General features: G+C 44.5%; 1 protein-coding gene across 12 annotated transcripts in view; it reads left to right on the forward strand.

Annotated features, from left to right (window-relative positions):
• The window catches only part of TSC22D3 (TSC22 domain family member 3), a 58,909-nt gene extending 50,917 nt beyond the window's left edge, over window positions 1-7,992 (forward strand). For 10 of the 12 annotated variants that reach the window (XM_081126692.1, XM_081126685.1, XM_081126689.1 and 7 more), the window contains exons 3-4: window positions 5,234-5,285; window positions 6,468-7,992. In XM_081126692.1, coding sequence (XP_080982818.1) covers window positions 5,234-5,285; window positions 6,468-6,698 — 283 coding nt within the window. In that variant the 3' untranslated portion in view covers window positions 6,699-7,992. Of the gene's footprint in view, window positions 1-2,735; window positions 4,472-4,770; window positions 4,863-5,233; window positions 5,286-6,467 lie in introns of those variants that run through there. The other 2 variants (XM_081126686.1, XM_081126687.1) reach the window with 2 other exon arrangements.
• Window positions 7,993-23,206: the final 15,214 nt, after the last annotated feature.

Consider the following 23,206-nt stretch of genomic DNA (forward strand, 5'->3'; position numbering starts at 1 on the left):
AAGACTTGCCTATGAATAGTTTCCTTTGGGTTGTGTGGTACACAATGCTTCAAGTGTGACAAAAAAGGAAGTGAGATATTCCCCCTCATTGCCACTCCCAACCTACCTCACTTACTCTGAGTCTGCTCCCCACCCCTTGGTGGCTTGCTGAGATCCTGCCCACAGGTTCTTCGGCCCAGACTGTCCAGTCTCCGTCCCACTGTCATGTGGGAACCAGAAGTAGGAAGGGTTCTTGTCCTAGAGAGTCTGGCTTTTTAAGTGGAACAGACCAGTAAAATGCTGAGACACTTCTTCCAGCTCAAAGGGGCCTCCTGAAATGGAGGAAGTCATCCTTGTCCTCATTATGCCAACTTGTATCTAGAAGGTTGTCCCTGAGAGAGGGAGGTCAGCCATGTCTGTTTAATTGCAGAATCCCATGGCTGTAGGGCTAGAACTGAGAGCCAGCGGGGGAACTGGCTCATCAGCTGGGCACTCTTGCTGTGCTGGTTCTGGGTCCAGCCTACCTTGTAAATGTAGGATGGGAGAAAGGGAGTTCGGAAACTTTTACATAAGGTTGTTGGGCTATTGAAGTCCTGCTCTACTATTTGCCTGGAACCCACCTTAAAGCCCACAAGACACAAAGACTGCTGAGAGCCTCATGGATCAGCACTTGACTCAGAAAAGTTAACCAGACCATATATATCTTGTACAGGGCAAGCTTCCACTCACTGCAAGGTCGGACACAGCTATTCTGGGCAGAGGAATTTTCTGGTGTGCTGAGGGTTCAGCAGAAAACCTTTTGGTTCTTCCTATTTCTCATCCCTCCCCTCCCCACCCCGCCCTTGTTAGAAAATCTTTCCATAGGGACATTTATGTCCATTGTCTTCCCTTAGCCAGCCCTGGGATTCTGGGATCCAGCCACTGTTTGATAAGGGAGGATTACAAGGAGCCATCTCACTCAGCTGGCAGCTGGCAAACCAGAGGTGTAGAGGGGATGAGAGATTGGCTGAGTGTGGGCTGAACATGAGACATCCTTTCGAAGTTGTTTTTTTAAACGAAGTCCCTGACATGAGCTTGTTTTCTTGTCATTGGCTTCATTCTCTTAAAAGCTGAGCACAGCAGGAATAAGAATAAAAGGAGTTAATTAAGGGTGCCAGTTCATGGGGTCCTGGAAACTGGAGGTCAGACTGGACTGTGAGGATTGTTCCAAGACTCCACACCTTATTTGAGATATCGTATACCCCAGGACTGCATATTCCATTCTGCAAGCCATCTGGTTGGATTAATGTTTTCAATTTCCTAGACAGAGCTTTCTTTGATGGCTGTGTGGCTGCCTTTCAAAATGATGTGGATAAGCACAGCCCTCATATTAAAAAAATTGGACACTTTGGATATTCTTCCTGTCCCCCAATGCTGATCTCTCCTGCCACGAGTGTCAGAAAAGCTGGCTGCGCTCACAGAGCTCAAAGTCAGCCTCTAGACCTCTCTCTAATAGTGCTGCTGGAGTCCCAGAGGTACTTGCCCAGCTCCTCACCCTTTCCTCCATCTCACCACTTTCCTCACACCTCCAACTCAACCCCCAGCTGCCTGGAATTACTCATTCAACAAACCTATACTTGCCCCATGAGACAAGTAAATGTAGTAGGAACAAACTTGGTCTCTAGGTCAGTAAGACCTGGATTGGAGTCACAGCTCTACAGTTTGTTAGCTGATTAGCAGTGCCACCTTGGGCAAGGTAGGCTCTCAGACCTTCAGTTTCTTTATGTGTAAAATGATAGTGACAGTGCCTACTCTGCAGGGTTTGTGGTGTATCCAGCAGTGTTTGGCCCATAGACGATGATACCCAGTTAATGGTAGCTATTTTTGTCAGTGGGTCTCAAATTCAGCTTATTTTTAATTGAAGTATAATTAACGTACAATTCAAACACATCCTAGCTAGCAAACTTAACTTCTTTCTTTTCCCTCTCCAAACTACTTGGATTTCACTATCTCCATCTCAATGTAAGGGAGTCTCCTCTAAAGGAGCTGTTTTTTCTTCTGTCTTATGCCCTGTTGTCCTGGTGGTGGTGTGTGTTTTTTCTGCCAACACAGCTTATTTATCTCTCCCTTTTTCTTTTCATCTCCCTTGGAATCTTGGGGCGGATAGCTACAGTTAGTTTAGGAAAGATTTACAAACTGATGAAAGGTCAACTCAGAGACTCTTCCTGGATTAAGAAAGCTCTATGTAGCACAGAAGATAGGCTAATATATCAGGGTATTAATTCCAATATCAATTAAGCTCCTGATTTAAGAGGGTTTTTTTTCTCAGCTAATGTTCTTAATGACTTATAAATATAGTCTGGACTTTGTTCTGCCTACTACACAAAGTTTTTAGTGCAAACACCATGTTCAGACAGTTTGTGACCTAAATGTAATATAATATCCTAAGATTGGGATTGTCTCCCACCTAAACTGGGGTGAAGAAAAACATCATCCCTGGCTAGTGTAGTAGGTTTGCTTGAATAATTCTGTTTGTCAGCCCTTTGTAAACAGCATGGTCCTTGTGCGCATATTACCACCAATGGGGTCCAATGGGAGCCCCATATCATAGTAAAAAATATTGGCTGTTTTGTGGCATAACTGCCCTGAAAGCCTGGAGAAAATCAAGGCCTTCAGACTGGGTTTCACTGGGGCTTTGACAAGGGTGTTGGTGCCAGGCACCTGGTTAAGAGAAATATCCTGAAGCAAATAATAATTACCTTCTTTGCTGATAAGAGAGCCCCAGTACTTTTCCAACAGCAAGATTGCATTAAGGTATTTCTTTGGACCACAGCCTGAATCACAAACTGATTCATGAGTACTGGCCCTAACCTCAACCAAACTATTGTATATGTGGTGGAACCCAGTGTTCTCCTTATGTCCCTGAGTTGTTGTAAATAATACTCCCAGTTGCATCACCTGTCCCTTGTTCTGTCCAGGTTGCTCCTTCTGGATGCAATTCTCTGTGAGTCCACGAGGTGGCCTCACTTAGGAAAGCGCATAAGAAAAGGACCTCAAGCCTCTGGTGTCTTTTTTTTTAAGCTTGAGGCTAAAAAGATGAAAACATAGTTTGATGGGAACATATATACCTCTTAGTAGACAACAATAACCTCATTTGCCTTGTGACTTGGAATTTGTTTGTGCCTGAAGTACCCTCGAATCCTGTGAATGGCTGGGCCCATCACAGGTGTTTTCCTGGGATGGTATATATATATAGTCTTGGTTTGTAATTTTGTTGTCTTTTGCTGTTTATAGGAAAGTAACAGAATATTGTTTTTAAAAATAGGGACATGAAATCCTGGATAATGTTGAATGTTGAATGCGGAATAGGGTGTGGAAACCAAAGAGAAAAGTCTAGCATCTTGTGGTCATTCCAGTGCCCACTCTCTTACCATCTCCTCTCATGTCTGTCATCCACCTGGCCTCCAGGTGCTCCTCGTACATGTTCCCCTACTCATCTGAGCTCCAGGACACCCTGTCCTCCACATAGACATATTGGCATGCACAGATTAGCTCAGACCCATGCATGCGTCCCATGCATGTCACAGATCTGTGCATATGTCGGTACACAGACAGGTGCATCCAAAGGAGGAGCTGAGTGGATAGGTGCTGGCGTTGGGGCAGGTCAGCAAGCCTGCTGGTTGTGTGAGGGGACATGAAGGTGACAAAGTATGTGTGCAAGAGAGACACTGAGAAGGCAGGCGGTGGGAAGAAGGCAAGGCTCCTCATGGTGAGGGTGGGTGCCCAGGGAGTGTGGCTTGTGATAGCATTGCAAAGCCTTGGGGATATATTGGCTGACCCCTGAAGAAGAGCTTTTAAAACCAGCACCGCCCTCTACTGCACACTTTCTATCTGCTGTTATGGCATTTGTATTAATTTCTCTAAGAAATCAGTTCCAGTTTGGTTTTTACCAATCTCCAAAGCCCTCTTTGGAGATGCCAGTTGGCACAAGAAAGTGCTGAACTGTTTACAGTCCCAGCCTCAGGTTCAGGGGGCGGATGTGGTTTCACTGGGCCACAAAGCTCCATACAAAACTCATTTGCATGACCCCTGACGCCATGTGACGCAGCTGGCTCCTCCTATATAAAGAAGCAGGGGCCGAAATATCTCGGAGTCTGGGTTGGACTAGCGGCCGTGGAGTTTGTGACACACTAGGTGACACCCCTCGAGTCACTTCCCTTCAAGTCCGGAGCGCTTGCCTGGCTTTGGGTCCTCTCGGCAGCGTTTGTCCCCTCTTAGCCCCAGGATCGGACGCGCAGAGCCCAGCCCTTTGCAGCGTGCCAGCAGCCGAGGCCGGCAGCCCAGTCAGCACAGCACGCGCAGCCTGGCCCGAGCTCCCCGGCAGCCCAGCTATGAACACCGAAATGTATCAGACCCCCATGGAGGTGGCTGTTTATCAGCTGCACAATTTCAACATCTCCTTCTTCTCTTCCCTGCTTGGAGGGGATGTGGTTTCCGTTAAGCTGGATAACAGGTAAACTACTGGCCGAAGCTCCCTAGCTGGAGTTGGCGGGGGCTAAGCTGAGAGCGGGATCTCTGAGCGAGCCGCGCGCCGCTGGTCCTGGATCCCTACGGTGTAGCATCCTGGGAAGGGGCGGGGGTAGGATACGCGAAGCGGAGGGCGGGGGGGGGGGGGGGGGGGAATGTCACCGCCGTTCTGGGATCCGCCGTCGGAACGTCCGTGCGGCCTCTGAGAACCTGAGAACGAGTTGCAGCAGCCCTAGGCAGAAGCAGCCAGAGGCTGAGGGGCGGCGGGCAGGGCTGAACAGGGCTGGGCACGGGGCTGGCCGTGCGCTGTGCGCTGCTGGGGAGCAGGCCGGAAGCTTTTGAGCCCAGAAGGAATTCCTAGCTAGCTTCGGAGCTCGGTAGGTTTGCCCGGGACCTTCTGGGCCAGAGCTGCAAAGGGCCAATGGCGGGGGGCTCCCTGGGTTGCACGCCCCATTGTTTGCCAGTCGCCCGGGCTAGCGAACAGGCCATGCCAGTCCATGCGCCCGGGGACCCGCGCATCGCTGCATGCGGAGCTCTGGGCGGTGACGGCAGAGAACCGGCCTGGGTGGGGAGGTGCAGCTTCCTGCAGTGGCCAGAAAGGGACCTGGGGACAAAGTGCCCAGAAATGTGGAACAGGGAGGCAGGGGAGAAGAAGAGCTGGGGCAGATGGAGGACTTTGGTCAGCAATCAGGTACTCAGAGCGGAAAGGAGGTGGGTAACGCGTTTGCTTTCCTTTTTGTCTTGGCAGTGCCTCCGGAGCCAGCGTGGTGGCATTAGACAACAAGATTGAACAGGCCATGGTGAGTGGCATCACTGCGTCATTCCCATCCCCAGACCTAGCTGCTGCTTATGTAACTCCGCATGACTGAGGGGGTGGGTGCAAAAACCATTAGCCAAGAGCCTGAAGAAGCCGACAGCCTGCTTTCTATCCCCTTGCAGGTCTTAAGTAGAATCCCATTAGTGTGGCACGTTTGAGGGCATTTCTAGTATACCCTGGATGGGCCCCCTCCTTTCTTCCTCTCTCACTCATCTTGGGGCTTGGCAGAAGCCTCTGGCTCCCTCCAATGCCGGTTGCAGGGCAGTGAGCTCAGACACTTGTATTTGCCTGCATCCGGCATTTGGCAGTAACCAGAGCTCATTGGATGCAGCCAGCCGCACTGCAGTACCTCTGCAGAACCTGGGCTGGGGTCGGGAGTTGGGAGGGAACAGGAAACAAAGCACCTCACCCCTTCCCCCTCCCTTTACCAGGTAGAGGTCCAGCCATAATGGCTACAGGGGGTTAAGGCCTTCAGCAGTTAGCAACCATTTAACTGTGCCCTGCAGCCTAATGACACAGTGCAACCATTTAACTGTGCCCTGCAGCCTAATGACACAGTTCCCTGACCCCAGTGCAGTCATCAAATTCAGAGAAGATGCAGCAATCAGGTACTTTCCCCCAGGGCAAGTGTCTTGTCATGCCAAGCTTCAGGACAGCTGCAACTCCGTGTGCTGGGTCATGTGGAGAGGAGGAGACTCCAGAATTGCCAATTTTATTGTCTTGGTGAACATACATAAAGCAGACAAACACTGTGAGGTGCTTTGAAGGTCCTCCCTGGGATGTGGGCCAGTAGCAGCAACTTATGTGGAAATGGGGATACAGCCAATCACCAGCAACCAGCTGAAGTCTTACCCAAAATGCTTCTAAGAGGCCAGCTTTGGAAGTCATTAGAAACTTGCAGCAGGGATCCTGTGTAGCTCAAAGCTGGGCTCCCAACTCAGGCATTGCCCTGATCATGCAGCTCTCCTAAGCAAGTGTTTAGGTGCTTTGGAGAAAGGTACAAGAGGAATAGGGCTAAGAAGCCAATGTGCTGAGGGGTTGCTGAGGAAAGGTTGGAGGTTGGTGGCATGAGGGACAGCACAGGCACCTCTATAGCAAGGTGAAAGTGCTATGGAGGAGCCATGATGGCTAACAAGTGGCTTTGTTGTGTTTTCCTCTGTGACAGGATCTGGTGAAGAATCATCTGATGTATGCTGTGAGAGAGGAGGTGGAGATCCTGAAGGAGCAGATCCGAGAGTTAGTGGAGAAAAACTCCCAGCTGGAGCGTGAGAACACCCTCTTGAAGACCCTGGCCAGCCCAGAGCAGCTGGAGAAGTTCCAGTCCCGTCTGAGCCCTGAAGAGGCAGCTCCTGAAACCCCACAATCACCTGAGGCCCCAGATGGTTCTGCAGTGTAAGTGGCTCTGTCCTCAGGGTGGGCAGAGCCACTAAACTTGTTCTACCTAGTTCTTTCCAGTTTGTTTTTGGCTCCCCAAGCGTCATCTCACGTGGAGAACTTTATACCTGGCATAGCTGGTGCCAAGAGATGTCCCAAGGACATGGCCACCTGGGTCCACTCCAGTGACAGACCCCTGACAAAGAGCAGGTCTTTGGAGGCTGAGTTGCATGGGGCTTTGTTACCCCAAGCCAGTGAGCCTCTAATGTCACCGCGCCCTGGGGGCTCCCAGGGCCCGAGCAACTTTGTTGTGACTGGCAAAGGAGAAAGGTAGTTTGAGATGTTGATGCCAGTTTGCTCCTGAAAGTATAAGGGGGTCTGCTTTTCATTTCCATGGACATCTTTAACAACTTCACCTGACAACTGTTCCTATGAAGAAGCCACTTATGTTTTAAGCAGAGGCACCCTCTCTTATCCCCTGCCTCGCCAAAGCAGGGCCACAGATGTGAGAGATTGAGCCAAGTCAGCCTTCTGTCAGTTAATATGGTATAATGCATGGCTTTGTGCAAAGCCCAGTGTGGGATTACAGCTTTGGGATGACTGCCTACAAAGTTCTGTTTGGTTAGTAATGGCATAGTTTTTCTATATAGCCATACATGCGTATATATACCCATAGGGCTAGATCTATATCTTAGTGTAGTGATGTATACATATACACATACACCTACGTTTCGAAGGGTCTAAACAGCTTTGGGAGTATTGACCAGTCCCTTACCTCTTAAGGTTAATTCTTTGACTGTGTTCATTTACCAAATTGACCCAGTTTGTCCTTTAGGTTAAGTAAGACTAAAAAGTAAAGGAAGGGAGAGGGCCAACCTCTGAATGCGGCCATGGATGCCTTGCTGCTGCAATCCTTGCCCCCTCTGTTCCCTGAAGACATGTGAGGTCCTCTTTTGAATGCCAAACCCACTATTCACTGGTGCTGACTACATAGAATGGGGTTGAGAGAAGATCAGCTAGGACTTCATATTGTTATTCAAAAACTTTTTTTAATGTTTGTGGAAAACTTTCAAGTGAAGAGAACGATTGGCTTGCTGGTGTCCTTTTGTGGACAAGGGATGAAGAAGGCAATGGCTTTGATCTGATGATGCCTGGGTGATGTGCTCAGGGAGCTTGTCTCTAGGAGGTTCTGCAGCAGTGAATATTTTCCACTTTCTGACACCTTATCCTGATGTATGTCTCCAGGATTTGGATTTTGATTTCTCAAATGTAGCTTGAAGTTTCAATAAACTTTGCTCTTTTTTTCTAAAAATAAACCTGGTGTTTGGCTGAATATAAATGGAATGGGTGGTAAAGGTCCTTCATGTGGCTGGGAGCACTGTTTTCCTGATTCACTAACCATTCATGAGCACCCACTAAATGGCAGGCTTGTGCTACTTCCATGATCCTGTATAACTGACACAATACCCACATTGTACTGGTGAGGAAGTTGAGACTCAGCCAGTTTAAGTGACTTGCCCAAAGTCACACAGCTATTATGGCAAATAGGGACTCAACCCCACATCCATCCCTCTGTGTCCTGCCCTGATTTTTTTTTTTTTAATCCTCACCCTGGGATATTTTTTCCATTGCTTTTCAGAGAGAGTGGAAGGGAGGAAGGGAAGGAGGGAAGAGAGGGAGAGAGAGAGGGAGAGAGGGAGAGAGAAAGGGAGAAAGAAACATCAATGTGAGAGAGACACATCAATTGGTTGCCTCTTACATGAGCCTGGACCAGGACCAGGATCGAGCTTGCAAATGAGGTATATGCCCTTCGCCAGAATCAAACCTGGGACCCTTTAGTCTGTGGGCCGACACTCTAACCACTGAGCCAAACTGGCTAAGGCATGCCCTTGCTTTCATATGACATCTTCAAAGTAAGTGGCAAGGTGACTACTAACACACAACCTCAGCTTGAGGTGTGATTCAGGAGGATGAATACCTCAAAAAGGCCTAAAAGAAAATAGAAGGCTATACATGTGAGTGAGCAAGAAAAAAGGAACCAAATAAACATGAGTGAGCCTCTCCACTCTTCTGAAAACATCAGGAGCATTTAGTGCATTCACCAATCCACATGAGACCCTTGACCTTGGCAAAAGAGCTAAGAGGACCTTAGACAAGGAAACAATGCATATGGTAGCCAAAACCCCATCTCTATCACCCAAAGAAAGATGCTCTTAGTCCCTGATGCCTCACTTGTCACTGCTAGAAGTTGTCTCACAAAACTCATGAGTTGAATGGGCAGGACCAAGTCTAAGGATCCTGACTCCAGCTTCCCTCCTGTGCCTCTCTCTGAAGTTCGTCCTCACCCATCACCTCTTCCGCAGCCCCATGTCTCTGGCATCCAGAGTCCTGCCATTTCTCTGATTGGCCATTGGTGAGCATCTGGTGTCTACCACACCCTAACCAGGACCCTGAGCTGTGTTCTAGGCCCAACATATTCTCAGGGGAGGCTATCACCCTTATTTGATTGACCCATTCAATCTCAGTGTACTATAGCATATATACCTATTCCTTTCCCACTTGAAATTGAAGAGACTCCCTGATTTTTCTGTGCCACGAACCTCAAATATCAAGAGGTCTTGGCCTCCTCCTTTGTGCCAATCACAACCTAAATATATTCAAAATGTCATGCTTCCTTCACTGTAAAGCTCATACATGTTAGCCTGTTCTTTTCTAATCACCAAAACTCTTCTTCAAAACCTTACAAACCCCTGCTTGGTGGCCTCTCAAATCTTAATTTCCCCACCTAATCTCTGTTCATGATGCCAACTTCATTGTCTACAATTTGATCATGGCGTGCAGTTTACACAGCTGCTAAAACAGATACAAACTTTGGACCAGTCAGCCACCCCCAACCTTGACTGGCTCTCCCCAATCCCCACTTACTCCCAAACCCCTCTTCCTTTCAAGGTGAGCTGAGGGACATTTTTGGCTCTTTAGCTCCTTTGTAGACTTCCCAAATGCTATTTCTAACCAAACAAGAGCCAACAGATGAAAAAAGAAACTCAGGACATAGCTCAGCAAACACACAGCCATCTCTGGTAATCCAGCCCTTCCCTACAAGAAAGGGGAAAAACTAGCCCACAGTCACATAGTGGGAAAGAGAGTACAACTTTGTTTCCTAGGCAACCTCAACTAAACAGAGACAAACACTGCCACTTAGGAGGCCACAGCAGTTGTTAGACTAGATAAGAGGAACTTTGTGGCTGTTTGTTAGTCACATATAGGATCAGCTCTTTTTTTGTCGTCTCACAGAAAAACAAGTAGGGGTGGGGAAAGGCAAAAGAACACATTGCTCCTGGAAAGAGATTCACAGTTTCTGGGCTCAGCTGATCCAGCTGGACCCAGAACAAGGAAAAGAACAAGAGCAACAGCAGCAGTAATGTTCCCCTGCCTGGGCATGCCCCCTCTCCCTGTCCCCTCCTATCTATTATCTCATCTGATCCTCACAGCAGCCCTCCTCACATGTCAACAAGAATCACAAGAGCACCACTCCACGCCCCTTCTCATAAACATGGAACATTTTGTTTCCTGCCCTTAGAAAAAGAGGCAGTTATGATTTACTTCCATTTGACAGACAAGAAAACTAAGAACCAGAGAGTTTGGTGCTACTCCCATGGTGCCCTTGTATCCCATGGGGTACTGGTTCCCAGCCTGTGTGACCATAAGGACCTGGCTTAAATGTCAAGAATATCCTCAGACCTCCCCAACCCAATAGTATTTGAACTTTTAGTATTCACTGAGAAAGAGAAAAGACATAATGACAAACAGTGACTGTGAATCCAGTGGGGGCTTTTAAAGGAATGTATTGTATTTGCCACAAAAACACAGAGGTGGATTTGAAAAGTAAAACAGAAATACAGGCACTAGATGATTTACAGACAAGGACTGCTGGAGTGTAGGGTGCAAGGGTCTCAGGCTGGGAACTACCATCAAGGAAGGCATTCCCTGTTGGGGTCTGAGAAGAAACCCAGGGAATGAGCAGATGAGGAAGCAAGGCCACTAGAATCTGGGGGTAGGGAGAAATACTCTAGAAAGACCATAGAAAAGAAGGCACACAACCCACAGTCTCTTAGGGTGTTTTGAAGTTATCCCAATATCATCCTACTTATCCGGGAAAACTTTTGCTTTCAAATCTCTCTTCATCTCCTCCTAGTTGGTTAGAAATTAATGGACATAATTAGAGCATTGTAGACATCCCAGTTCCTCAGATGTCTCATGCAGAGAAGCTTGTTAGAACCTAAATGCTTAATACTTAACTACCTCTCCGAGATCAGGCAAGGTTTGACAGAAAACTCAATCAGTTAGCTATTCCAAACAGAAGTGGTTTCCAGGGAAGAGCTCGCTGGCAGAGGCCATAATAACAATAATTAATAATAATAGCTAACAGTTGCATGGCATTTACTTGGTGTCAGACAGTGTTCTAAGCCCTTTTACATCTATTCCCTCTTTTAATCTTCTCCACAAACCTATGAAGATATGCCATTAAGACCTCCATTTTACAGAGGAGAAAATAAGAACAGCAAGGCCACAGAGAAGTGAAACAATTTGCCCAAAGTCATGCAGCTAGTGAATGGAAAAACTGGGACTGGTGGGAGAGGAGACAATGCATTGAGAAAAAGGATGGAGAATCTCAATAGTTTTCATAATTTCTCTTAGACTAGGTAAGTGTTTCTGGGATGGGAAGGAAAGGGTGGAAAGAAGACCATCCCAAACTAGCAGAGAAGCTAACATAAGATTTAAAATGGCCAATGAGCCTAGAAGGATGGGAGTAAACAAGGAAGGAAGAAAGAGGGAGAATGGGAGATCAACTTGGCTGGTTCCCAGCCAACTGAACTGAGATAAGATCTAATAGGTCGGTTGGAGCCATGGTAGGCTTCTGAACAGGGAAATGATATGATGCCAAAGATATTTGCAGAAGATGGTTCCTGACAGCTGGAGGGGCTATAGCAGAGAAAGGCTAGCTGAAGACAAGCCAGCTGTTGCTGTAATCCAGGTGTGAGGTGATGAGAGGCAGCCAGGACAGGGAGAGGGGTGGTGGAAAGGAGACAAAGGGACAAAGCCAAAAGACACCAAAAGGGTATTTCTCCAAGTATGGTTGGTCTGCATCAGGTTTGTTTAAATGCAAATTCCATGCCCCACTCCCAGACTAAAGAGTGGAGTTGCCCTCGGGAACTGATAACTCTGGGAACTGACAACTCTAACAAGTTCCCCTGGTGATACTAGAGGATGTGAAAATTTGAGGAACTTCAACTAAGTGAAAAATAAGCATGACCTGGTAACAAAGTGAGCTGGGGATGGGAGGTCTAAGTAGCCATGAGTCGAGGATGACTTGAAAGTTTTTGTTTTGTGTTTTTTAAATTGTGGTAAAATATATATAACATACAATTTACCATTTTAACTATTTTTAAGTTTACAGCCCAGTGGTATTAAGTACATTCACATTGTTGTGCAACCATCACCATCATCCATCTCCAGAATTTTTTCATCTTCCCAAACAAACTCTATACCCATTAAACACCAACTCCCCATTCCCACCTCCCCCCACCTCAGCCTCTGGTGATATGAAAGTTTGAGTCCAGAGAATGGAGAGACTATGGAAGCACTGAGGGAACCAGGTGTAGGGAACTTCAGATTTTCAGAAGAAAGATGAATCCCAATTTTGATTTCACGCTGAGCTAGGCATATTTACATAAGGAAATATCCTAAAACCAGCTGAGGAAAGAAATGTGAAATCCAGGGCTAGAGCACCAGATGCAGATGTGTCTGTGTGTCACAGGAGCTGAAGTGATGTGAGAAGATATGTGCCCCAGGAAGTGGGTGTAGAGGAGGCCAAGCAGCAGGCCAAGAGCTGTGCATGCCTTTTAGAGGCCACCTACAGTGAGGCCACACGAGGGAGAAGGGCCAGCTTGGGAGGTGTCAAAGACAGAGATAGGAAAATCCCCAAGGGAACACTGAGGTTTGTGATATTCTCTCCATTTTTATCTTTTTGTTTCTTTTTGACATTTCCTCTTCAGAGTCCTGACCACAGGCCCCATCATCTTATAAAATTAAACTAGTCCCTAAAAGTCACTTTGGGGAAGACTGAGGCAGCTGAGGTATTCTAGGAAGAGGAGTCAGGAGTCCTGGGATGTAGTCCTAGTCTTTGGCTAACAAGATACATGACCTTTGGCAAGTTATTGGAGTCTCCAGAACTCAGTTTTCCAATTTGCAAAACAAAGTGGTTACCCAAGATCATTTCTAAGCCAGGAGGTACTTAGTGAGTAACTGGGCCCAGAAGACCCCTCTAGCTGTGAAACTTGTATACATTACCTTTTGGCTTGAGGCTTCACTTTCCCTTCCAGCTCCCAGATTCTATTCATCTTCATATCGAGTTCTATCAAGTTGCTGAAGAAAGAGCCACTTTTAAAGACCAATACATGGCTGAGCACCACAATACCCCATGTAATTTTGTAGAGGAAGAAATCACCTACAGTCTAATTTCCCAGCCTTGCTCACTTCGTGAACCACTTCTGGTTGCCTATACTGTGACAACACACTTTCAAGCTCTGGGTCACCCAATTCAAATAGGAGGGATGTGGGTGAATTGCACGCAGGCCGTCTTGGGTAGGCAGAGGGGGATAGGCTAGCCTTTGAAAGACTTGTGACTGATGCAGGTAAATGGAGAGTGCAGGAAAGGAATGAAAAAGAGCTGACTACAAGGGGGTGGACAAGGATAGACAAGAACTAGAAGAGGTGGAATGTGAGCAGAAAGAGCACCCCAGCCCATTAGACTTCCCTCAGCTGGCTCCTCTGCTGTTTGGCTGCTATTCCACTGGTGAATTTCCTACTGCCACCACCTAGAACAGGACACATTCTTCACCACAGACTGGTTCTATAGGTCCTGAACTGTCCCAAACATCTCTTCTTTGCTCTCTATTGTAATACAGAATTCAGTCATTTAAGAGCAAAACTAATCTAACCATTGTGCAGAAGTATCTTGAAACACAAGTGGTGTTCCAGAGAGTTAAGTCATACCTGGGATCAGAGAATAGAGTAATATATCATTAGGGTTGGATGGAGGCTCTAGAAATTAATTGCCCCAACCTCCTCACTTCTGAGGGGAGGATATTGAAACCCAGAAAGAAAAACAGGCTTGTCCCAGCTTCTCACACAGTGGGGCAGGATGAGCCCTCTAGTGTTATAGGTCCCTTTCTCTAGGCCTCAGTGTGTCCATTTGTAAAATGAGGAACTGGACCAGAGCAATAGTTCTTTGTACTGGAATCACCTGGCGAGAGTTTAATGCAATACTAATGCCTGAACCCTGTCCCCAGAAGTGTTGGTAAAATTGATCTGGAATTGTAACCTGGGCATAGGCATTTTTAAGCTCCCAGGTGATTCCTAGATGATCTGTAAGATTGTCTCTATCTTATCATCTGGATCCACTTCAACAAACATTGGCACCTACTGTGTGCCAGGCACTCTGCTAGGCACAGACCAGGTCAGACATGGGTTTTGTGCTTCTGGAGCTCATTTTATGTTTCCCTAAATAGAGAGCAAATGAGACAGGCTGCTCATATTAGCAGGCCTGTTCAGAGGCAGCTCTTTCTCCTCTTTCTCCAAGCAGCTTTATGATTAATAAAGGTGATATTCTTATCTCCTGCGTGTGTCTCTCTTGATTGATTCTGATTTCAGACAGAAGACAAGAGATGCTATTAATCAGCCTCCTCAAATGTTAAAACAGTCGGTTGGGGATGACAGGCAGTATGCAAATAATCTTATTTTTCAGTTATTTTACAGGCTTCTCCTCCCCTATCTGCTGGAGTGCCTCTGGGCTCAGCACTACCCTGTCTACACTCTTTCTCTCTGGTTGATTCCATCTATTTTTAAGGTCTTAAGTAACATCACCATGTTAATGACTCCCAAATTTATATTTCCAGTCCTAAGCATTCCCCTGAGCTCTAGACCCAACTATTCAAAGGTCTCCTCCGTAACTCTGTTTGCATGTTTCACAAAGTACATCAGTGTCTGCATGATCAAAATCAAACCCTTGACTCCCACCTCCTCCAGTGCATCCCACCTCAGTGACCCTTGATTTCTTCCTCCCCCTCAGTTCCCACAACCAATCTACTCAACCTCCAAGACACCCTGACTCTCTACTTTCTAGTCCCATTGCCACTACCTGGTCTAAACCATCCTCCTCTCTCAAATGGAGACAAAGCCTCACACCTTGGTCTCCCTGCTTGCACACTGGACCTTGTCCAATTCCACAGAGCAGCCAGAGTGACTTTCTTAACACAAAACCAGATCCTTGTGTTCCTGTACTTTAAGCTTATCAAAGGCTTATCACTGCACATAGAAAAAAGTCCAAACTCCTTCCCACAGCCTGCAGATGCCTACATGATGTGATCTGGCCTCTGATGACCTCTCCAGGCTTTTTGCTCATCATTCCCCCTCTTTTACCAAGCTCTGGCCCCACTGAACTTCTTTCATTCCTTAAACACAGCTCAGAGCCTTTGTTCATGTGGTTCCCTCAGTCAAGAATGCTCCCACTAGCACTGCTACCCCATGTTGCATGGTTATTTGTTCTTATCCTTCAGCTAAATCCCTTCCTCTGAGAGGCTTTTATCTATACCCTTGTCTAAATGTTTCCCCCATTCTTGTTTCTCTCTTTGCACTTATGCAACATTGTAATGACTAGTTCACACATTTTTGTTTACTGGTTCTGCCTCACTGCACTGGAAGCTCTCTGAGGGCAGGACCCCTCCCTGTTTTGCTCACCACTAGAGCCTCAGAGCTGGATACAGTACCTATCACGGGCTGTCCAGTAAATAAATGTATGCGAGTTTCAGATGTTGTGGCAGGTGACAGCAGGTTGGGGAAGAAATTTTTGGATGGGAACGAGGGGGTAGCTTTCCCAAAGTCTTTCAAATCACACAAGTAAACTGGCATATTATGTCAGTTATGAAAGCAAAGAACTATTTATTCTTTCAATAATTATTCATTGAACCTGTGCTAAATGTCAAGCACTGGGCTAGGCATTGAGGATACGGTGGCAAATCTGAAAGATGTGACATGAGTTTTCATGGGGTTTACTGTGAAGGGAAACTGCATACAGCTTAGTGGTATTCCATGCCTCTTGCCTAGGGAAATCCCCATTGTTACCCCTTGCAAAATTCTAAATGCTCACTTTTCTCGACATCCATATTTTAACCCATAAAACTTCACTTCATTATTTGGAGTTACTTGTCAAGCTACAGTCTCATTTTAGGGAAGGAGTATAGTATTAATTAAGATTAGCTCTGGTTGCAATAACAGAAAAATTATAACAGTTGCTTTAAAATCAAAAAAGTTTACTTATCTCTCCCATAAGTTTGAATGTAGGCAGTACAGAGTTGATAGGGTGACTATAAAATCACCAGACACTCAGCTTCTTCCAAGTTGTTGCTCTACCATATTTAGCATGTTGCCTCATTGTCCATGATGGCCATTTAAGCTCCAGCCACTGTAACCACAGTCCAGACAGCAGAAAGGGGGAAAGGGAAGAAAAATCACTCCTTCCTTTTTTAGATATGTTTTTATTGATTTCAGAAAGAGGAAGGGAGAAAAAGAGAGAGAGAGAAACATCAATGATGAAAGAAAGTCATTGATCGGCTGCCTCTTGCATGCTCCCTACCGGGGATCTTGCTCACAATCCAGGCATGTGCCCTGACTGGGAATCCAACCGTGACCTCCTGGTTCATGGATTGATGCTCAACCAACGAACCACACTGACAGGGCACTCCTTCCTTTTGAAGAAGCTTCCCAGAAATACTACACAACACTTCTGCTTACATCTCATTGGCTAGAACTTAGTCGGGCCACTCCTCTTAAGGGAGGCTTTCTTTCACTGGGTACATAGCCATTCCCAAACAAATTCGAGTTTTTGTTTTTATGTAAGAGAAGGAAGGATGTTGGAATAAGCAACCAGTGGTTTCTTCTTTAGGTGTCTGGGTATATTGAAAGATGAGAAGGATAGAGAAGAAAAGGGAAGAGAGCATAGAAAAGTCCACCATAAAAGACTCTATGACCATTGACTATTCCAGTGGGCCAGAGATGGCTGGGAAGTGTGGCCATATGCTCTGGAAACAGAGCAATCAGAGTAAACCCTTGTGGGGAAGGTGTGTCTCTGCTGCTGTACAACTGTTTTCCCAGAATTTCCCAGGCAAGGGCGCCTTGGGAGGTGATCCAAGAGGCCTCTTATCAGTAAAATTCCAGAAACCGGGAGCCCAAACTATCCTCTTAAATGATTTTATGCAGGCAAAATGAAAAGTGATCCCTAAAATAGGCAGCCCCAGGTCAAAATCTTGGGCTCCAAGATCCAAAGTTAAAATTCCAGAGAAGATCCTCTTAGTTTTTGGTGGCTGTAAAAGGAATATCAGTATAGAATCTTCAAATCTTGGGGCTGCAAGAGGTATTGCAAATCATCCAGTCCAGCCTAATCCCACCAATCACCAGTGTCTTCCACCCTTCAACCTCACGCTCAAGGCAGACAGGCTGGGTTGAGCAGATGTTAATTTGAGGGTATTATTTTCTACGGGAATATACCTTTTTGCAGAGTTAAAAGATTTGAGGGGGAAAATTACCCAATAATACCCAATTCCCTACCCCTGAAAGTTTGTCACCTGACCTTGCCCACCCAGTGAGCAAAAATTCCTCAGGCTGAACAGAACTCCTGCTCCTCTCACGAACGCTGAACGTTCTGTTTTTTGCCCTTAGGAAGAAACTGGTAAATAACTGCATTCTCTTCTCCCAGTTTCACACCCCCTTCTTGGAAAAAAACAAGGAATTGGATCACATGGCCTAAGTTTATGTGGTTTTGAAGGGCTCAGCCTCAAACTTCCAATTGTTGTCAGATACACATGTTGGAACATAGCCTGTGTTCTGGCTGACATGAGGGGAAGCTGCTGAGTTCCAAAGTGTAGCAAGTTGTTTTTCCATACACTTCCGATCATCTTAACCCATGTGACCTATTTGTGTTCCTCTCCTAGAGAGGCATTAAGCACCCTTAGGAGCACGTATAACTAGCTCAGATAGAATATGGGAAAGGGAAAGTTCCCAGAAATCGCTATCATCAAATTACCAAGGCCAACCACCTCTTTTTGTAGATTCTGTCATTCAGTCACCTGTTTGTTCATTCGACAAATATTAATAGAGAAACTATTGTGTGTAAGGCTCTCTGACTGATGAGGTTCCTGATCTCATGGAACTTACATCCTAGTAGAAGGAGACAGGCAATAAATAAACAAACAAGAATCACATCAAATAGTGAGGAAGCTGAGAAATAGAGAGAGGAAGGGAGTTGCTCAAGATCACACAGTCCAGGTCATCTGACTCCCAGTTCCCCCATTTTTTCATTAAATATACATTGAATGTTGATCAACTACATGTGCCAAGCACAGTACTAGACAATGCGGATATAAGATAAGACAGACAAGAAAATCATAGAGACTTCTGGTTTTCCAGTTTGGCATGTGAGGAGCTTAGAAGTCACCACTCCATCACACAATAATTTAAAAGCTTAGATCCAACTTGACTTGGGGTGATAAACACACAATCCAATATATAAATGATGCATTGTAGAATTGTATGCCTGAAAACGTGTATAATTTTATTAACCAATGTCACCCCAATAAATTCAATAAAAATTTAAATAAAAGCTTAGATCCATAAGAGAAGTAAGGTCACAAGGAAAAATACTGCACCTTAAATTGGAGAGACAGACAAGGAGATACAAAGAAGCACAACTTAGAGTAGAAACCTCTGTGAGAACCAGTAACAAAGTAGGAAAATCTGAACTGTCATTGAAGAATTTCTGGTGGCTCAGTATGGACAAGCCTGTGATTTAAACATTCCAGGGGACCCAGTCAGAGGGAGGTCACCAACCTTTTGTCAATATTATCTCCAGGAACTCCACCAGGTTCTCAGAGTGAATAGTGGAAAAAACTCCTTGTGCTTCTGGCAGGGAGAGGTCCATTTAAATGGGCCAGAATATTCTATTTTTCTCTAAAAGGCCTGCCCTTGGAGAAACTAATTTACCAGCACCTAACTTCCTGGAGTTTTATCAGAGCCTAATTGACCTAGGGAAAAGAAATATCTGACTCTAACTGGCTCTAGCATTCTATGTGAGAGAAGAGAAATAACCAACTTCAGCCCACTCTAACCATCCTGTCCCAACTAAGCAGGGAAAAACTGAGGAGGTGACCCAAGACACCTCTCACCAGTAAGATTCCAGCCCACACTACCCTCTTAAATGTTTTTATGGAGGCAAAAGGGAAAGTGATCCTTAAAATAGGGAGCCCCAGATAAAAATCTCAGGCTCCAATATCCAAAGTTAAAATTCCGCAAAAGACCCAAAGTAATGTCAGCATCACAAAAGACTGAGACCTAATCATAGGATTATAGAATGCTTGTCCTCCCCCCATGCCTTACTACCACATTACCAAAGGCCTATTTACCAGAGTTCCTTTTACACAGTACATCATATTCACCTTTTAACAAAAAATTATAAAGCATACTAAAAGGGGGGAGGGGACCACAGTTTGAAGAAACTAAACATGGAAATTTTTTAAAACTATGATTAATATGCTAAGGGCTTTGATAAATAAAGTAGGCAACATGCAAGAAGAGATGGGTAGTGTAAACAGAGAGAAGGAAAGTCTAAGAAAGAATCAAAAAGAAATACTAGAGATCAAACACCGTGACAGAAATAAAGAAATCCTTTAATGGGCTCATTAGTAGACTGAAAACAGCTGAGGAAAGACTCTCTGAGCTTGAGGATATGACAATAGAAACTTACAAAACTGGAAAACAAAAACAAACAAAACAAAACAAAATCCAGAACAGAATATCCAAGAATTACAAAAGATGTAACATATGTGTAATGGTAATATCAGAAGGGGAGAGAGAGAGAGAGAGAGAAGAATGGAAGAAATGTTTGAACTAATATGATTGAGAATTTCCCCAAATTAATGTCAGAAACCAACCTACAGATCCAAGAAGCTCAGAGAACACCAAGCAGGATAAATGTCATATTCAAACTTCAGAAAATCAAAAATAAAGAAGAAAAATCTTGAAAGAAGCCAGAGTATGGAGTGAAATATTTAAAGAGAAAAAAGGCACCAACATAGAATGCTGTATCCTACAAACTTATACTCCAAAAATGAAGGAGAAATAAAGACATTCTCAGACAAATATTGAGGAAATTTTCTGCCAGTAGATCTATGTTGAAAGAAATGTTAAAAGAAGTTCTTCAGTGACAAGGAAAACTATATATGTCAGAAACTCAAATCTACAGGAAGAAAGAAAGTGCATTAGAGAATTAATACATAAAGGTAAAATAAAAACATTTTTATTATTCATAATTGATCTAACACTTTGTTCCAAATAATAACAATAATGTATTTGATTATGTATGCTTATGTATAAGTAAATGAATGATAGCAATGATGTATGGGATAGGAGAGAGGATTAGAAATGTTTTGTTTTTATAAGGTACTTGCACTATGCATCAAGTGGTATAGTGTTATTTAAAAGTATGATCTCACTTATATGTGGAGTCTAAAGAACATAATAAACTGATGAACAAAATAGACCCAGAGACATCGAAGCATGCAACAGACTGACATATATCAGAGGGAAGGTGGAGGTGGGGCAGGAAGAGATTAACCAAAGAACTTATATGTATATATGCATAACCCATGGACACAGACAGTAGTGTGGTAAAGGCCTGGGGTGGGGGGTGGGTGCAGGGTAGAAGGGATTAATGGGGGACAAAGGGGGACATCTGTAATACTTTCAACAATAAAAATAAATTTAAAAAATAAAAGTGGATTTGGATAACTTGTAAATGTATATTTCAAAATCTAAGGCAACCACTAAAAAAGGGGGAAGGAATTATAATTGATATACTAAGAAAAAAGGGGAAATTAATCATATGCAACGCTCAAAACCTCAAAAGGCAGAAAAACTATGGAAGATGAAATTAAGAACAAAAAAACAGAAAAACAAATAGAAAACAGTAACAAATATGGTAGACATTAATCCAACTATATCAATAAACACTTTAAACATCAATGGCCTAAATGCACTTTTTAAAAGACAGATTGTCAGAGTGGATCAAAAAATAAGACCCAACTATACATTGTCTACAAGAAATTCAGTTTAAATATAAAGACACATATAGATTAAAAGTAAAAAAAAAAAAAAAAGTAAAGGGATGGATAGAAATATATCATGCTAACACTAATCAACAGAAAGTGGGAGTAGGTATATTAATTTCGGACAAGGCAGATATCAGAGCAAGGAAAGTTATCAGGGATAAAGAAGGGGATTACATAGTGATAAAGGGGTCAGTTCTCCAAGAAGGCATAACAGTCCTTAATGCACATACACCCAAAAACATAGCGGCAAAATGCATGAGACAAAACCAGAAAGAACTGCAAGGAGAAATAGATGAATCCACTATTATAGTTGAAGTATTTAATACCTTTTTCTCAGAAATGGACAGATTCAGCAGTCAGAAAATCAGAAAGTACATAGTTGAACTCAGTAACACTATCAATCAACTGGATGTAATTGACATATATAGACTATTTCATCCAACAACAGCAGATTACACATTCTTTTCAAGCTTACATGGATCATTCACCAAGATAGACCACATTCTGGGCCATAATACACTTTAACAAATTTAAAAGAATAAAAATTATACAATGTATCACTGACCCCTACCTAGTGACTCACTGAGAGCCTCCCTGAAGCAAGTCATACAGGCCAGAGGCTCTTTCAGTAACTGAGCCTAACATGCAACTAAAATGTGAGGATAGATCTCAAGGATTCTTGGGGCATTTGTTCACCTGCCCTCTGGCTTAGTGCTGGTGGAAACTGGCTTTGGTGTGCACCTAGGCCACTCCCACAAACACCCAGGCTCAGCAGAGGCAGCCACAAACTGCAGATCACTTTGTAGGTCCAAACAGGTGATCTAGGGCCTGTCACTGGTAGCGCCTGGCATCGCCCAGCACTGGATCCCCTCCCAAGGGGTCCCAGAACCAACACAATCAGTGGTTCAGACCACATCAGAGCACAACCCAATTAGCTCCACAAGGAACACACACAAAGGGAACTCTAAGCAGTCATCAGACTCTGTTGCAGAAAATTCAGCTTTGTGGAGCCAGCCCCTGCACAGCAGCTCATACATTGCACTCAGGGCTGATCCTTATATCCAGTGGAGGGCAACACCACCGATGGATGGGCCAACAGCAATCAAGACTCAACTATGGCCCTGGCTGGTGTGGCTCACTTGGTTGGATGTCATCCCATGCACCAAAAGGTTGTCAGTTCAATTCCAAGTCAGGGCACATGCACAGGTTGTGGGCTCAATCCTGGGTGTGCAGGAGGCAACTGATCAATGTTTTACTCTCACGTTGATGTTTCTCTCTCTCTCCCTTCCTCTCTCCTTCAAAATCAATAAAACAAACCAAAAAAAATTAAATGAAACTTCCATATCTAAACAGATACATATTAAAATATTTTTTAAAAGACTGAACTACAGAAATAAGGTGAATAAATTAGTCAGAGAGCATATATGCATAACCCATAGACACAGACAACAGTGTGGTTATGACCAGAGAGAAGGGAGTGGGCAGGGGCTGGGTGGAGGTGCACAATGGTGGGGAAAATGGGGACAACTGTAATATTATCAACAATAAAAATAAAGTTAAAAAAAGACTCAAATATGCCCAGCCGTCATGGCTCAGCAGTTGAGCATTGACCTATGATCCAGGAGGTTGAGGTTTGATTCCCTGTCAGGACATACGCTTGGATTGTGGGCTTGATCCCCAGCAGGGGGTATTCAAGGGGCAGCCTATCAATGACTCTCTTTCCTCATTGATGTTTCTATCTCTCTCTCCCTCTCCCTTCCTCTCTCTGAAATCAATAAAAAATATATATATTTTAAAAAGACTCAAATACAACAGGAGGGTTCACATAACCTGCACAGGGGACATTCTTGGAGCATCTAGCTCAGGCAATTAGGGAGACTGTGCCTCAGAGCCCAACAAGACACCTACTACATAAAATCACCATACCAAGGCATAGCAGAGCCACCTAATACACAGAAACAAATACAAAGAGGCAGAAAAAATGGGAATACAAAGAAACAGGCCTCAAATAAAAATAAAAAACAGGAGAAGTCCCCAGAAAAAGAACTAAATGTAACGGAGGAAAGCAAGCTACCAGATACAGAATTCAAAACAGTAGGTGTAAGGATGCTCAAGGAACTTAGCAAGAATTCAATAGCATGAAAAAGGACATAGAAAACATATCAAAGAATCAGTCAGAAATAAAGAATACAATATCAGAAGGAATAAGCATCAGGCTAGATAAAACAGAGGACCAAATCAGCAATTTGAAAGACAAGGTAGCAGAAAACACCTAATCAGAGCAGCAAAAAGAAAAAAAGAATTTTAAAAA

The sequence above is a fragment of the Miniopterus schreibersii genome (assembly GCF_964146895.1).
Source record: "Miniopterus schreibersii genome assembly, chromosome: X".
Classification (NCBI taxonomy): Eukaryota; Metazoa; Chordata; class Mammalia; order Chiroptera; family Miniopteridae; genus Miniopterus; species Miniopterus schreibersii.